General features: G+C 38.8%; 2 protein-coding genes across 2 annotated transcripts in view; one reads left to right on the top strand and one right to left on the bottom strand.

Annotated features, from left to right (window-relative positions):
- trpm5 (transient receptor potential cation channel, subfamily M, member 5) overlaps positions 1–17,086 on the top strand; it is a 59,746-nt gene that overhangs the window by 39,793 nt on the left and 2,867 nt on the right. The gene's annotated exons all lie outside the window — the stretch shown is intronic.
- traf6 (TNF receptor-associated factor 6) lies at positions 9–15,947 on the bottom strand. Its single transcript, XM_061815168.1, has 8 exons — positions 15,831–15,947; positions 13,046–13,353; positions 12,412–12,562; positions 8,723–8,881; positions 8,527–8,598; positions 6,812–6,889; positions 6,431–6,727; positions 9–3,087 (listed from the first exon to the last, which is right to left on the bottom strand). Exons 2-8 carry the CDS (start codon positions 13,351–13,353, stop codon positions 2,491–2,493), a joined length of 1,662 nt encoding a protein of 553 aa, XP_061671152.1. The 5' UTR covers positions 15,831–15,947; the 3' UTR covers positions 9–2,490.

The following is a 17,086-nucleotide window of genomic DNA, read 5'->3' as shown; positions in this document are numbered from 1 at the left end:
TGCATCTCTACAGATAAAAATCTTTATTTCAAGTGATCACATTTCAATGATTAGTTAAAATTTTCTCAAACATCAGACATATATTGGTTAAATTATTTTTCATTAATAACCTGCATAGAATAGTATACGTTAATGATGCTGAGAATAACTCAAATGTAAATCCACATTTTAAAGAGATAAATTCTGTGCAATTAAATCACAATCTTGGTATTAACTTGGACAAACCTTTAAAAAAAATGCACCCATAAAATATATTTCAGTCAATTATTTTTCATGTTTTAAATTGCTGTACATTAAATTCATTCGGTGCCACAAATAAAGGAGCTTGGTAATGACTTCTACACATTGTTTTTCTACTTATGCTGGTAAGAATACTAAAAATAAAAAAAATATTTAAAAATAAAACAGAGCAAACAGTAACAGTCTATTGGAGGGGTCGGGAACCTTTTCGACAGAGAGCCATAAATGCCAAATATTTTAAAATGTAATTTCAAAAGAGCCATACAGTATTTTAAAAACTAAATACAGGTGTATTTGCGCATTTATGGAGGGTCAACGCTTTTAGAGTACAATAATTCTATATTATTTCAAATAATATTGTTACGCTGTTGCTAACCAATGATGGCAAAAGTACTTCTTACCATTAATGTGACATCTGGTGCTGCATGGTTTTGCTGATGGCCTTATAATCTGTTTGATACATTGTTAGATTGAGCTTCACGCAGGTGTTGAGACTTCCATCCGTTAATCTTGAACGTAATTTAATTTGATTTGGCATCGTGATGGTTGATGGTGAACAGTTCTTGCAGACAAAGGTATGTAATTTATTCGTTTATCTTGTCTTTATGCGAAGTTGTCAAAATGTTTGGCAACATCAAGTATGAATGCTTTGCTTTACTCTTTCTTCTGTGAATGTAGACACACAGAAGAACCCTATCACTCTCTCACCAAAGGCTGTCCATTCTTGTTGAAAACTTCGGTACTCCTCATCTTTTTTCTTTGAGCGACCTTTGTCAAAAGTGTTTCCATAACTAGTTGTTCCGACCAGATCTCCATTCGACCCATCTGCGCCTGTGCATAACGACTGCCACAGCAAACTATGGCAACTCTACTAGGACAAACTGCCTCAGCGTCATTTGCGTTAGCTGCATGACAGAAATCACATGTTGTTATGAGGGCTCTGCAAGCCATATGCACCATCAAAAAAGCCAGATATGGCTCACGAGCCATAGGTTCCCGACCCTTGGTCTATTGCTTCCGAGAAAATCGACACTTCGACACTAATGAATGAATGTGCTTGTTAAAAGATGTGCTTACGCAGAACATTTCTGACCTGATTAGGATTGGGCCTCGTTTGAATTTGAACGATTCAGATCCCAGTTCATTTCAAATCTGGTTCCAAACGATTCTAGATTATGATTCTTTTAGAGTGCTGGGTCCAAAAAAGTGCATAGTTTAAATGAAGAGTGTCCATTTTATTATCAGACCACAGCATAAACTAAACATTTGACTGGGTTCTTCATAATCAATATCAATATCAAACCTATAACCTAAAAGCCATTGAGTGTGGAAGGAACACACATGCATTCAAGAACTGTATGTAACTTATTTGTTTCAGCTAAAACTTAAATATAGTAGTCGAAATATGTATTTGGCAATGTTTTAACGTGAAATGCTTTATTTGTTCAAATTTTAACACCCTCGTTCCTCTTTTAAGCGCATAGCATTTTATTTTGAAGGGTAAGCACCTGAAATCAATATTTTGGCATGAAAAGTAGCATCAAGCGATGAGTAAAAATGCAAGTAAAACAATGTGCAATTAAAAGAGTAATGAATGGAACTAAATGCTCTGCAAAAATTGCAAAATTCCTTTACCTATCCAACGATGAAAGACAAGGTTATAGTTTGTGATACCGTGAGACATTTTTGTGATGTATAGTTACAAATTTCACCTTCGGTGAAGTTAACTGCCTCAATTTTGGTATAGACATTTTTGTTTAACACTCACCCAATCGACTTGACTGAAGCTGCGTGCGACGTAGGCTGAGGTGCAAACCGGGAGGGAGCGCCTCAGACTTCAGCACATTGTGAAAGACTGCTTTGCGCAACATAACCTTAATCCAAGTTTTTCACTGAGGTATTTTAACATACCTTTGTTCACTGTAGATGTTAGGCACAAGCTTGTCTACGCGCATGTTCTTTTTAGTTGTTTTTTGCCGCTTTTCCATGGTTGTTGCCACTTTTTTGGGATTGGCAGACTGTAGACATTGAAAATGCGGACCAAAATTTTGACATTTGAACGATTTTGGGAGAACCGGAATGTGAGCCCCGGTTCCAATCGGTTCTTAATTCTCGATGCCCAACCCTAGACCCGATTAAAATAAACTGCATTAAAGAATCATTCAAAGAGATTTGAAATCCGGTGAGAAAGTACCATCATATTTGCACATTCAACACAGTCTGGGGAACATGAATGACATGCAATATAAATTAGTCCCGGGAAGCCTCGGGGCCTCTTGGCTGAACTGGGGGTCCCTCACGTTGGAACATGTCAAAACGTGGTGTTACCTCGCAGCGGATGAGGAGGGTGTCGTCCTTGACAAAAGCTCGTTGGTTCAGCTGATGCAAGTGCAGGAAAGTTACATAACCAAAACCTTTAGGGTTGCGCTGAATGGTAGGTTTCTTGAAGGCTTGAAGGTCTGGCTTCGTCTCCATCACCTCCATGTGATGTTGCGCATCAGGGCCCTGATCTAGAATGGCAAGGCGGATAGTGCCCTGGAAAGGCCAGCTCAGGTTTCCATCAAAAGCTCCCTGCATGGTGTGGACAAAGAGAGAGATGTAGTTGGAACAGCGAGGGGCATTGGGAGTCTGCAGGTGTAAGCGGAGGCACAGTTTGTAGCCCGGTTGGCCCGTGTAAAAGCCTGGGCTGTGCTCAACCACTGGCAGGCCAGCTTCTTGGTTCCGCAGGTGGGCTGAGAAACCTCTGAGACGCCAGATGAAGATACCATGACATTGTTGTGCCTCCAATTCCTTTACTGTCTCCTCTAGAACAGCTACTCTTTTTTGGAGCTGTGCAAGCTGTCCAACCTGTAGAAAGGAAACAACAATCATGAGCAAGCAACTTTTTGACATGTGTTCAGAGTGGTGGGTGAACTAGATCCTATTACACCTGAATTTGTGTGAGACGAAAGGTAAATCTTTAGCTCATCTTTATGCCAACCACAAGAGACATACCAACAATCATTTATACTCACACCTATGGGCAAGTAACGTCTTCAATTACATACCTTTCCTAACATGCATGCACGGGCAATGGAGAACATGCACACTCTACATACCACAAGTGTTGGGAAAGTTCATTTTCTACACAAACTACTTCAAATTTCAGTTAACTGTTCCAAAAATGATCTAGTTTAGTTCATAGTTCAAATTTTTCAACTAAGTTTAAAGTTTCAAAAATTAACTGCTTAATAGTTCTTTTTTTTTTCAATTTCAATGATGGGCTATTACTCTCAAAATACTGGACTTTCATTTCCTCATTATTGACAACAATTTAGTCCACACCAGTAACCAGCTGCTGCTTTGATCCTACAATCTCAAAAACATAAGAAAAATACTTTTATCGGAATTGGTTTTTTTTTTTTAAATCAAAACAAAACCAGGACTTTTATCCACAATGTGAAAATAAAAAATAACACTATGACAGGAATGATGGTCTCTTGGTGATATATTTTGGCAAAATTAATGGATGATATTGATTACAATCTATTTCTTATATTACAAAACAAAATCCATATAATGGCAGTGTAATCGTAGTGTTTTAACTAAAGCATTTTGATGCGAAATTTTCAAAGCAATGGATTTTGACAGGCGGAACGGTGATTCAGCTGGTAAAGCCTCACAGTTTTGAGGTCCCGGGTTCAATCCCGGACCCGCCTGTGTGGGTGCATGTTCTCCCCGTGCCTGCATGGGTTTTCTCCAGGCACTCTGGTTTCTTCACACATCCCAAAAACATGCAATATTAATTGGACACTCTAAATTGCCCTTAGGTGTAATTGTGAGTGCGGCTGTTTGTCTCTATGTGCCCTGCGATTGTACCCCACCTCCTGCCGTCGAAAGCTGGGATAGGCTCTAGCACTCCCCGCGACCCTTGTGAGATACAGTAAGCGGCTAAGAAAATGGATGGATGGATACATTTTTACAATGATGTACTCCATTACAAAACAAAGAACACATTCTCTCCCATTTACGCACTATCCCTGAACACCTTGCGCATCCCCTTGTTTCCAACCCTGCACACAGCCTGCTGCGACGTTGCTTCCGTATGGAAACATACAGTGCCTTGTGAAAGTATTTGGCCCCCATGAACTTTTAAACCTCTCGCCACATTTCAGGCTGCGAACATAAAGATACAAAATATTCTTTTTTTTGTCGAGAATCAACAACAAGTAGGACACAATCGTGAAGTGGAACTAAAGTCATTGACTATTTTATAATTTTTTAACAAATAAAAAATGTAAAAACTTTCAATGCAGCAAACACACTCCAGACGTGCAGTGAGGATCTCTGAATGATCAAATGTTGACTGATGATGATAAATAGAATCCACCTGTGTGTAATCAAGTCTGCTTATGAATCGAACTAATCTGTGATAAGTGTCAGGGTTCTATGCAGAGAGCATCATGAAGACCAAGGAACACACTAGGCAGGTCCTGTCTCACCTCTTTCTGAAAGACCACACGACATTCTTCCTTCCTCAACTTCCACCACCCGATTCTCTGCTCTCGCTTTGTCTTCTTAATCTTCCTACCCGTTACCAGAGTCATCCTACACACCACCATCCCATGCTGTCGAGCTACACTCTCCCCTACCACTACCTTACAATCAGTAACCTCCTTCAGATTACATCGTCTGCACAAAATATAATCCACTTGCATGCTTCTACCTACGCTCTTGTAGGTCACTATGTCCCTGTCTCTTCTGGAAATAAGTGTTCACCACTGCTATTTCCATCCTTTTTGCGAAGTCCACCACTATCTGACCCTCAAAGTTCCTTTGCCGAATGCCGTACTTACCCATCACTTCTTCATCACCCCTGTTTCCTTCACCAATATGCCCATTAAACTCTGCACCAATCACAACTCTCTCTCTCTCTCGGTTGCTCAGCACTACTTCATCTAGTTCCTTCTAGAATTTCTCTTTCAACTCAAGGTCACATCCTACCTGTGGGGCATAGCCGCTAATCACATTATACACAATACCCTCAATCTCAAATTTCAGCCTCATCACTCGATCTGATACTCTTCCATTAAAATAGCCCCTCCTCCATTTCTCTTCCCATATACTCCATGGTAAAATAATTTAAACCCTGCTCCTAAGCTTCTAGCCTTATTCCCTTTCTACTTGCTGTTTGGATGCACAATATATCAACGTTTCTCCTAATCATCAACTAACTCCTGAGCTTTTCCTGTCATAGTCCCAACATTCAAAGTCAAGAAGAAAGTCATCACCCTGAACACACCATGGTGGTGGCAACCTCATGGTTTGGGCTTGCTTTTCTTCAGCAGGGAAGATCGTTAAAATTGATGGGAAGATGAATGGAGCCAAATATACGACCATTCTGGAAGAAAACATTTTGGAGTCTGAAAAAGGCTGGGATGGAGATGACAAAAATTTCAGTCTCTCGATGTGCAAAACTGATAGAGATATACCCCAAGCGATTTGCAGCTGTAATTGCAGCAAAAAGTGGCGCAACAAAGTATTTATGCAAGGGGCTGAATAATATTGCACGCCCCACTTTTCAGGTTTTTATGTGTTAAAAAAGTATAAAATATCCAATAAATTTCGTTCAACTTCACGATTGTGTCCCACTTGTTGTTGATTCTGTCTTGTGGCGAAAGGTTTAAAAGTTCAAGGGGGCCGAATACTTTCACAAGGCACTGTAAATGGTGGTTGCCATAGATAGCATTAATCACGGACATATGGAGGCTTGTATATAGTGTGTTCGGATGGGTTTTGTCCTGATGCACCATGCAAAACTTTGCATTCTTGAATGAAAACGAACTTTTGTATGAAAACCTCATTGAAGCCAGAATGAGCACGTTCTCAATAATGTTCATTAGGTAGAAATGGGCTAAGTCATGAAAATGAAATCATGAAAATTATGAACTAGTTTATGGACTTTTGTACATTGAACTCTTTTAGGCACGTCAGTGCATTGAGCAGGCATGAACCGATGGTGGGGCAGATGATCCTACCAAACGCTTTACTCTGTGCCTCAAGTGTGCTTCATGACAGGTACATTTTTCAACTCATTGACTCTTCATGTTGCTTGTTTGTGAAACGTTTGCATTAAAACTCAACCTTTTGAAATCTTTGACTGACAATGTCAGGGAAATAGGTATGCCCTGAGGCTGAAAGAAACATGTACCCGAGTATCTTCTAAGATGATAAGCTCACGGAGCTGATGATCCTGTTTTACTAATCGTCCATCTATTTCACGTATCCTCTGCATTTCTTCACTTGGCTGGCATGGGCCACAGCTTGCAATTCCTCTGCATGATGCAGATGCAGCTCCTTGATCCTCAGATGAAACAGAAGGTCCAAGAGCCCTGAGTGACTTTGGTGTGGTGCCGTTAAGGCTAAGGCAGCGCACAAACTCTGCCATGTAGCGCATGTGCATCTGAGTGAACTCCTGCATATGTTGAGCCAGATTGTGTCGCTGCATCTATAAAGGCAAACAATTTGACAAATGTGTTTCAAGTAATGTCAAACGATTTTCCAATACTTGTGACTTTGTGTTAACACATACCCTTTCCTTACATCCAAAAGTGCTAAAGGTACAAGCAATAGGGGCTTTAGGGCAATCTGTATCACAATGAGAGTCCATCTGTAACAATCAAATAATAGATCAAGGCAAAAAAAGAAAAACACAGAGTTTCAACATAAAAACAAGATGAGGAAGACTGCGGCATTATGAACAGATGTGTTTTGTGTTTGGACCCCCCCCCCCACCAAAAAACAAACAAAAAAAAAAAAAAAACGGGCATGTGTTGTGCAGGTCAGGTGGTAATGAGTTTCAGAGGAAGGGAGCAGAGCAAGTGAATGCCAAGTGGGAGAGTGAGTGACAGTGTCCAGCTAGACAAGATGGAAATCTGTATACAGTATAGAGCTTGTGCATCTACGTCACCAAAGTCACGTGACTGGCCATTCTGCCGGTCTAACAAAGTTGTCGGTTGGCGACGACATATGTCTTATAGCACGACGCCCAGAGTTTTGTCCAATACCGTTAAACATTTAGAAGGTGATAATAAACAAAGGTATATGGAAAAATGAGAGACACTTGGCATAGAGGACCCATATTTAATGCCAAAGTCGATGTTTTTGCCGATAAGAAAGTGGACTGTTAACCTGCTTCCGCTTGTCTTGGACAACTAGATATAAACATGTATCTGGTGAGTAAATCGTCGAGATTTACACAGAAGTGTTTGAAAGCGCATAAAAGTCTGGACGTGTATAAATACTTCTTTGGTGGATCTGTTCTCAATCAAGAATAAAGCCCAAATAGTGATGGAGCCACTCAGATTTTTTCAATACAAATACCAATATTTAAATAAATGACCCTTGGTGTTACACAAACTCGCATTCATTAACTATGATTGGAAAAAAAAAAAAAAAGACAGCGAGTCAGGTCCTCCATACATGGAAGCGTGTGGGGAACACACGTTAAACTTTGGTAAAACTCTCCGTGACAAACATTTTTTTTAAAAAATATGCATTGTCCTCAAATGAGTCCAAAACATATTTAAAAAAAGAAAATAAACTGTTGTGATAGGCTTCAGCCCCCGTACAGTCAAGCATGTTGCGGCCACACGTTAACCTACGTAAACATCACTGTAACTGACGGTTTATTTTCTTTTTTTAAATTCGCATTAGACTCAAAGGAGCTATATTACTTCATATATATTTGGTCAGTTTTAATGTTATGTGACTTTCTAGTTTTGTATTCCATTATTTGCATTAAAACTACTATAATTTGTGTAGTATTGTGGTGGCATTACATTACATTATATCAGCTAGTCCCCAAACCCCCTAAATGATTATAATCATGGTAAAAATCAATAACGGTAGTCAGCTCATGTGTCATTGTGCAGTTAAGAGGTCAAAAGTACCTCCTTAAAGTTGCAATGTCAAAATTAAACACTTCCATTAAAAATTATACGTGAGTAAAGCTCACTATCAAGGATGTAACAAATTAGAATTGATTAGAAATAGAAAAATAAATGATTACAACTAACATTCTTAGTGTATAAACAATCAATGGATGGAAAGTCAAGAGTGAAGATTATATATGGGTAGAAGATGTTGATTTCTGGGGTCAACTTTGGGGTTGCACATTTTTCTCGAGAGTGTATTCTATACAAGAAACAACGGTAATACAATTAAATTAATCCATACGATATAAAGACTAAAATGCACAACAACTTTGGGGCTCAAACATCCCCTACTCATTTGGTATCAACGTACCTGGTCTCTAATGAGAGCCAGCTCACAGAACTGGCACATGACAGTAGCAAAGGGACACTGCTGCTCATGAAGCTTCAAGAGAAAGAAAAAAAAATCTCAGGGAATGAACACTCATCTAAATCTAAAAATAATATGTATTGAAAAAAAAAAGCTCTCTGTGGGAACTTCATTCAAAGAACTAATAAGAAAAACCTACATCCTTCTCCTCATATACAAAGCTTGCAACACAATCTGGGCAGCACATCGGTCTTCTTCGACAGTCTATGGTTTTGTGCTCCTCCAAGTAGCTTTTTCTCACAGACTCCTGGCACTGCGGGCAGGCCATGGTTGCAAATGGACACTGTGCCAAATGATTCTGGAAGGAAAACACAGAAAAATGAGATGGCTGCAGGTGTTCATAGTACCGGTAATCATCCACCATTTTTGGGGGTGAGGCTACGAGCCTTGCCAGGAATAATGAACTGCAAGTAATTGATGCCCCACTGTGAAAAGGTTTGTAATTCCCTATAATAATAGATACAACCATAAATATTCACAAACTATGGTCTGATCTTAAAACATCAATCCATCCATTTCCTGTACCACTTGTCCTCTCCAGGATTGATCCCAAAACAGTTAAAAGTGCACTAACCCCCAACATTTTTAAAGCAAGAATACATTGCATGAGCCAGCACTTGTATAACCATGATTCAATGACTGATATAGAGCTCATGCATGTGACGTCACCATTTTCACGGCGCCATATTGCCGGTCAAACAGAGGTGCTCGACATTGTGGGAGACATTGAACCGGAGCAGAATATACACAATGCCCGAGACTTGTTGTGCTGTTGGATGTTCCAACAGATGAGACAGATATTCAAAGAGATCATTCTATGGAATACCATCTGAAAAGACCAGAAAATATCGATGGATTTCGGCAATTAAACGCGAAGGATGGTGCCCCACCAAATACACACGACTGTGTAGCGATCGCTTCACTTTAGGTAAGAATTATTCGTCTTGATCTCAAATTTACAAGAAGTATTTATAATACCAAGTTGGCTCATTTGAGAACAATGCGTATTAAAAAAAAGCAACAGGGAGTCAGCTCCAACATAAACAGAAGCATGTTGCAGTCAACCTCTCCCTGACAAGACGTTTTCCTTTTTTTTTTGCATTGTTCTCAAATGAGTCCAATGTGTATTTAAAAAAGGAAAATTAACTGTGTTGGTCACTCAGAGGTTTACGTAGGTTAACGTGTGGCCGCAACACGCTTCGTGTACGGAGGAGCCGACTTCGTCTTATTTTTTTAGAAAGCTTTGTTCTCAAATGAGCCAACTTGGCATTATAAGTATTTCTTGGGAAAAGCTACGGAGGACCAAACTCGCTTGTCCTGTTTTTTTTTTCCCCAATCATACTTAATGAATGCGAGTTTGTGTAAAACCAGAGGTCATTTATGTAAATATTGGTATTTGTATTGAATACTCGCTGAAAAGATCGATGGATTCCGGGAAAGGTTAACGTGTCGCCGAACACGCTTACGCGTTCACAAGCTGTCAACTGTCGTCTTTTTTTCAGTCATAGTTACTGAATGGGAATTTCTGTAAAACCAGGGGTCATTTAAATATTGGTATTTGTATTGAATACTAGCTGAAAAAAAAAGATCAATGGATTCAGGCAAAGGTTAATGTGTCGCCGAACACGCTTCCGCATTCACAAGCCGTCAAAACTGTCACTGTGGGATTTATTCCTGATGAGAAAAGATCCAGCAACAAAGTATTCGTCCAGACTTTTATACTCTTTCAAACTTTTCCGTGTAAATCTCTATGACTTACTCACCAGATCCATGTGTATATCCAGTTGTCCAAGACAAGTGGAAGCGAATTAACAGTCCAATTTCTTATCGGCAAAAACATCGATTCCGGCATTAAATACTGGACCTCTACGCTGAGTTTATCTAATTTTTACACGTACCATCGTTTATTTGCACCTTCTAAATGTTTGCCGGTATCGGACAAGACTCAAGGCATTGTGCTACAAGACATATTTCCGTGTCGCCTCCAACCGATTTAGCATTGAGCAGAGCTTAGCTTGACCGGCAATATGTCGAGGTAAACAAAAGTCACGTGATTTTATGACGTAGGTGCATGAGCTCTATTGCATTAGTGGAATAAGAGATACACAGAATACTACATCAACGGATGGCGCCATGTTGGGAGAAGTCTTCAGTCGCAGCCTGGAAGTGATGTTGAATCACAGATATGATAGAAGTGATCTCCAAACATTATAGAGCCAAGGCACATATTTTACAATTAAAAAATCCCACGGCACACCAACAAAAGTAAATGTCACCAAAAGTGGATGGATTAATTACTGTATGTACTTCCTGCAAACTAATAGAAGAGCATTTTTTTGTTCTGTCTGTCATTGTGCCTCACTGGCATAAATAGATGAATAAAGATATATTATTTCTTAGAAATAAATGTTTTTTTTTTAGCAATTACATAAAATTGGATAACTTCCCACAACACACCTGAAGAGGGCTCATGGCACACTAATGTACCCCGGCACAATGTTTGGGAATCACTGTACTATAGTTCCATGTCTATTGTCCAAGCTGCTAATCCTCACAAGCGACACTATCCCAGATAAAATTGAGCGAAAGGTTGACTACTCCTTAAACTGGTCACCAGTCAGTTCCTTGCCTGCTAATACAGCGGACAATTGAATTGTATCGGCCTGGGAGGTTGTTCAGTGTGATAGATTTAATCATTTGATCTTGTATCCAACATGCCTGAAATGGAAACATACAGCTGCCATCAGATGAAATGTAGCGAAGAGTAAAGGAATTCCAGATTTGCTCATAATCGTCACCAATGGAAAGTACATCTGGTTGATGGTTTATTATGGAGCTTTTGTACATATAATGAAAAAAAAAAAAAATATGGAGCTTGGAGTTGCTGAATATTGAACAACAATTATTTTTTTTTAAAGTGAATAAAGGGGGCAGGAATTGATGAACATATGTAACATTCTTGCACATTTGCATCCTTGCAAACCCTTTAAAAGACCTAAAAATGCCGCCCCTGTAAGTGAGTAGCTGGGATGTTTTGAAATGTTTTAAATATACATTGAAATGCTTCTTCGATTAAAACAACAGCTGATAAAGAAGACGAACTTTCAAATATAAAGTTTCAACATGTTGGTTTTGAGTAAATACTATTTCACTTCTCTTCCAACATTACTCTTAAAAGTAAATTCGATTTTTATGTGTATATATATATATATATATATATATATATATATATATATATATATATATATACATACATACACACACATCCATCCATTTTCTTCGCATCTTATCCTCACAAGGGTCGAAGGAGTGCTGGAGCCTATACCAGCTGTCAAGGGGCAGGAGGCGGGGTACAAGCTGAACTGGTTGCCAGCCGATCACAGGGCACAAAGAGACAAACAGCCACAGTCACAATCACACCTAGGGGCAATTTAGTGAACAATTAATATTGCGTGTTTTTGGGACATGGGAGGAAACCGAAGTGCCCGGAGACAACCCATGCAGGCAGGGGGAGAACTTGCAAACTCCACACAGGGATTGAACCCGGGACCTCAGAATTGTGAGGCCAATGCTGTCCAGCTTCCTCTTAACTGCTTATCCTCGTTAGGGTTGTGTATATAGTACACACACACACACACATATATATATATATATATATATATAAAAAGTTGACTTAGCAGTTATTTGATTCTTTCAAAAATACTATGAGTCTCCATTAAGCTTCGAAATGTTCCTTACAGTACATACAAAAGAAAAATTACATCAGTGAGATTGCACAGGCTTCCTTAAATGCGGATTAAGGGTGTAAACATGCATGTATTTTCTCACCTCTAAATGTCGGAGCTCCATTTTGTCAGTACAGCCTGCATTTGGACAGCGGACAGTGAGGGAAAGAATCTCCCTTTTGGCAAAATTATCAGGAAACAGTTGGTCTTCTAGCAGCATTTCATTGTCCACTGGGCACCTCTGTCCTGTATCCCTTTATGTCAAGGAAAAACATTGTCATCAAGACTCATTAACACATGAAACACGATTTACATATGTCGTTTAGTGACAATAAATTACCACTTCAGAAAAGGCTTGACATGCTGCTCTGACTGAATACATTATGATTACCAAAGGCGTGAAAAAGGTGTCCAAAACATTGTGGGGGGCAGGGTCGGGGGGTCTGAGGGATCCCCTGGGCACCCGCAGATTATCTTTTCTTTTTTTGAAACACAAATTAATCGGCAAGAATGAAGACTCACCAAGTCACAAAAAAAAAAAAAAAAAAAAAAAAAAAAAAAAAAAAAAATCATACAGAAAAATTTATCTACATTGGTTCAGTAAAAAACCTCATTGGATCTATAGAATTCACGTAAATAGCCTATTGGGAGTCCAAAATGTCAAATTTCGCCAAAAGATGACTGATTTGCATGTATAGAACAAAAAATTAATCTTGAATGTGAAAGCAATAGCGTACTGAATCGATTTCTCGATGCAGCTCTTGCAGAAACGGTGCCCACATGGTGTTTGAATGGCATTTCTGAGAGCCATGAGGCAGATAGGACATTCATATTTTCTCTCAAGTGGTGGGTCAAACTCCACATCGTAGCCCTGCACAAGGGCAGATGGGAGAATTGTTGAAGCACCAGGGCTCTCTGAGGGGCTGTGTATGGATTCTCGTTCCCTTTTCAGCATCTCCAAGGCACAACTGGACAGCTCAGCACCAGCAGCTCCCTCATAACTGACCTCCTCCAAACTCCCCTTATGACTATCAGAGCCAGACATCTGAGGAAGATGACACACACACAGAAAATTGGTGGGCAACTACATTCAGTGATAACCCTCAACATTCTCAATTAGGCATGTCGTCATAATTACATTAGCAACTTATTCTTTGATAAATAAAATGAACACAATAGTTCTCCCGGATTGAATTTGTGTGGATCATATATAGTGAGATAGATGTGTTATTAGCTACTAGGAGGCTCATGGAACATCAACGGACAGGTACACGATTGTCGGTGTTAGCGCTGTCCAATACTCCACCGCCTTGCTCCATGTGCAGTCTCTGCATAGAATCACATAACAGAGTCACCTAAGGAAAAATTAGCAAGGTTTGCTAGCCCGCGAGCTAACGTGGAACCTCATGACCAAGCCATCGAGCTAACAAACTAGTGAGTTAAGGACCAAAACAGCTCACTCAACTGTGTCATTTTAAGGCTGTCTTTAGATAGCATCAGTGACCCCAAGGATGTCACTGAGACTATTCTGCGAGCAGTTTGCCTTTATAATGTGGTCCAGCTATGGCTGGTATTGGTGGGGAGACACAGAGTCTCCCTGCATTTTATGACCATTTTCGGCAGCCATTTTTACTTTCCTTTACGGAACAATAAAAAAACAAAACAAAAAAACAATGGCAACCATGAAACAATGTCAGCTAGGATAAATGGACCTAGATGATCTGACGGTATTTTAAATTATAATGCATAATCGAAAAAACATGCAGTTGGTACGTGGAACCAAATGGTATGCAGTGGACATCATCACATGACTAAAATGCTCACAAACGATGATGGCCATTGCGTTCAATGCGCGGCAACAATTTTTTCCCGTGTGCACAGCAAGTGACACATGGAGGCTGCAGAGGGCTCGCACAGCCCGTGTTGGTCACAAGATGCAATCTGGGCACTGTCAAGTGTGGGAGTATAAAGAGGCCTTAAAACCTCATTATTTACCTCTGAGTTGTGTGCGTGTTAGTCCCCACTTAACACACATGGGATAGATCACGATTATGTTTGCTGGCCTGCAGCTAGCAAGCTAAAATGCTAAACAGCTCACGCCACTGCACAGATCAGTCATTTAAAATGTCAGCTTCTCAGACTCGTTTTGCATGTTTGTCCCCAATTAACACAAGCACAAAAACCTTAGTGTTTTAAACATAATCCAAGCGGGACATGTTATGTTGACTATAGCGAATGTCCATGTATAACTGATTGACAAATGAAGGACTCATTTTCAGCGGTAGGGTTCAGCGGACTAACCAAACTGAGCATGTTTGCAAGGGAGATCTCGTTTTTAACTATTGGTATAATGTTATTAATCATTTAAAATAAAATCTTTAAAATAAATGTATAAAGAAAAAAAGACCCCCAACGACTGCTGAATAGATGACGTGATGTTCACGAGGCACTGATGTCACGACTGTTCTGATTAAATGCACTGCACATGTATATACTGGATTGGAATAGATCATGTACCATGTAAACAGTTGACCACGGATCTTCATTGAATGGCAAAAAGTCAATCTCTGAGGTGTTTATATGGTACAGTTTTGGACTTTGAAACCAAATATGATCGCTTGTCATGCAGCTTGTTATTCTTTATTTCGGACCCAGGGAGATCAATATCATAGAATAAAGAAAACAATTGTAATAGAGCAACAGGAAATGAAATTATGAAAAATAACGGATTACAATAATAATAGATGGCTTTTTGTAGACTAAGCTAGTCTTGCAACTCTTATGACCTGGGGTGATATTCACAGAGTAAAGAACAACTTCACAGGGAAACAAAGAAAAAAAATGGGACCACTAATAATAACAGCAATACTGATTTAATAGCATAAAATAAAGGAAGTGCTTTACTTTTCATGATTTCAGTTTTATTAATATTTCATCGTTTATCATGATAGCTTTCGGGACAATGTTTGCTTTTTTTTTTTTAATCGGTGTACTCACATGGTACTGAGCGATATTTGGATGGCTGACCATTAATATGCAACAATTAGAACATTCAAAACACTACAGTATCACTGTATCTTAGAAGAGTTTGACGAATTCCTAAAGAATTATTGATTTAACAATAAATGTGCAAATTATTCCTGGATATTCCACTGGGGAGGTGGCTTGGTGGTAACACGGTTGTTGATCGCACGTGTTTATTCGGTTTCGACCTGTGTTTAGGGTACTCTTCAAGTTGTATACCCTGTTTTAGTTCGCGTAATAACGACTTGTGTATATATTCTCAACATCGAAACTTTAGATAAATAAAACCTAATAGACAACGTTGTCGTTTGATGGGACTAGCCGAGCCTCCCCATGCGGAACTATCATATCAGTTAGTCCAGACTGAGTTCTCTAGTTATTAAAACATATTTAAAAAAACACAACAGCACGTAGCAATGACGGCCTACTCCAAACACACTAAAACACACAGAAGATATTATGAGGTAAATATCGTGTTCATATACAGCACTGTATTACCTTGGACGTGCCAGGAACTTTTCGCTTGTATAGAAATTCTTCGAAGCACGTCAACGCACGTCATACCGTAGAACTGATCTATAATAGATTTTAGCTGGCTCGGGTCCGCCCGCTGTTTTTTTTTTTTTTTTTTTTTCCTTTATTGAACATTAAACAGAACAATACAATTCAACTCAGAAGACAATTTGCCAAGGGGGTCAAAAAGAAGATTACATTCTACAAAAAAACATGAAATAAACTACACAAATTTACCGTTTTAATGGCTTTAGCGTTCATAGAATTCTTAATGGTATGAATATACTGTCTAGTTTCATTTTGAAAGAAAATAAAACAAGGATTTTTATTTATACACCTACATTTATGAATATGAAACTTAGCTAGTAAAATTATAAGATTAATCATATAATAGTGTCTGTTTTTAGACGAGGTAAAAGACGTGAAACCAAACAGTATATTTTCAAAACAAAGAGTAAAACTGTTGTCAATAAAAGTAGAAATAAAAATACAAACATCTTTCCAGAAATTATTGGAGACAGGGCAAGACCAAAATAAGTGAAAATTATCTTCAGGGCAGTTTGAACAGAAAGAGCAATCAGTATCAATTTGTTTTTTAAAACGCTGTAAAATAAATATTTTGGAAGGATAAATTTGATGAATTAACTTAAAAGATACTTCTTTTATTTTGTTGTTAATCATATATCTAGTTGGTAAGATCCAGATTCTTTTCCAGTCAAGATTATGTAATAATTGGTTCCAATAAGATGTTATGTGAGGAAGAGACACTATGTCCCTTTGAAATAAAGTACGTATGGAACGATTGTTTTTACGTGTTCTCGAGAAACAAATCCTGCCTACTTCGCCTTTAGATGGATCAAGATGCAAAGGAGCTTGTATTTGGTCCGCTGGGCTTCTAAATAGCAAAGAGACACCAGCAGGAATTGCATTAATGATTATCTTAAATTCGTCAGTAGGGACTAACACATTGTGTTTTGAAATAAATTCTTCATAAGTAAACAGCAAGCCATCGGAATCAAACAGCTGGTGAACCAGTAGTATATTATGAGAAAACCAGGCAGGGTAAAATAAGGATTTGTTTCTGTATGTTATGTCTTTGTTATTCCATATGTAATATCTGTGCGGAGAGAAGTTATGTTTATATAATAAAGACCATGAGAGAAGCATCTGTTTGTGAAAGTTTGATAATTTCAATGGGATTTTTTCAATCTTGTAATTGCACAGTAAAAGAAAATGTAGGC

The sequence above is a fragment of the Syngnathoides biaculeatus genome, chromosome 3 (genome assembly GCF_019802595.1).
Source record: "Syngnathoides biaculeatus isolate LvHL_M chromosome 3, ASM1980259v1, whole genome shotgun sequence".
NCBI lineage: Eukaryota > Metazoa > Chordata > Actinopteri > Syngnathiformes > Syngnathidae > Syngnathoides > Syngnathoides biaculeatus.
Note: the sequence above shows the minus strand (reverse complement) of the source record. Positions and strands in the feature narration are given on the sequence as shown.

Excerpts from the sequence above, each read along its gene's own strand:
- traf6 (XM_061815168.1), bottom strand. The coding sequence starts at position 13,353 with ATGTCTGGCTCTGATAGTCATAAGGGGAGTTTGGAGGAGGTCAGTTAT. Across the intron at positions 8,882-12,411 it reads TGGAGCTCCGACATTTAGAG|AATCATTTGGCACAGTGTCC; the intron begins GTGAGAAAATAC and ends TTTTCCTTCCAG. Across the intron at positions 6,890-8,526 it reads TGGCTCTCATTAGAGACCAG|ATGGACTCTCATTGTGATAC; the intron begins GTACGTTGATAC and ends TGATTGTTACAG.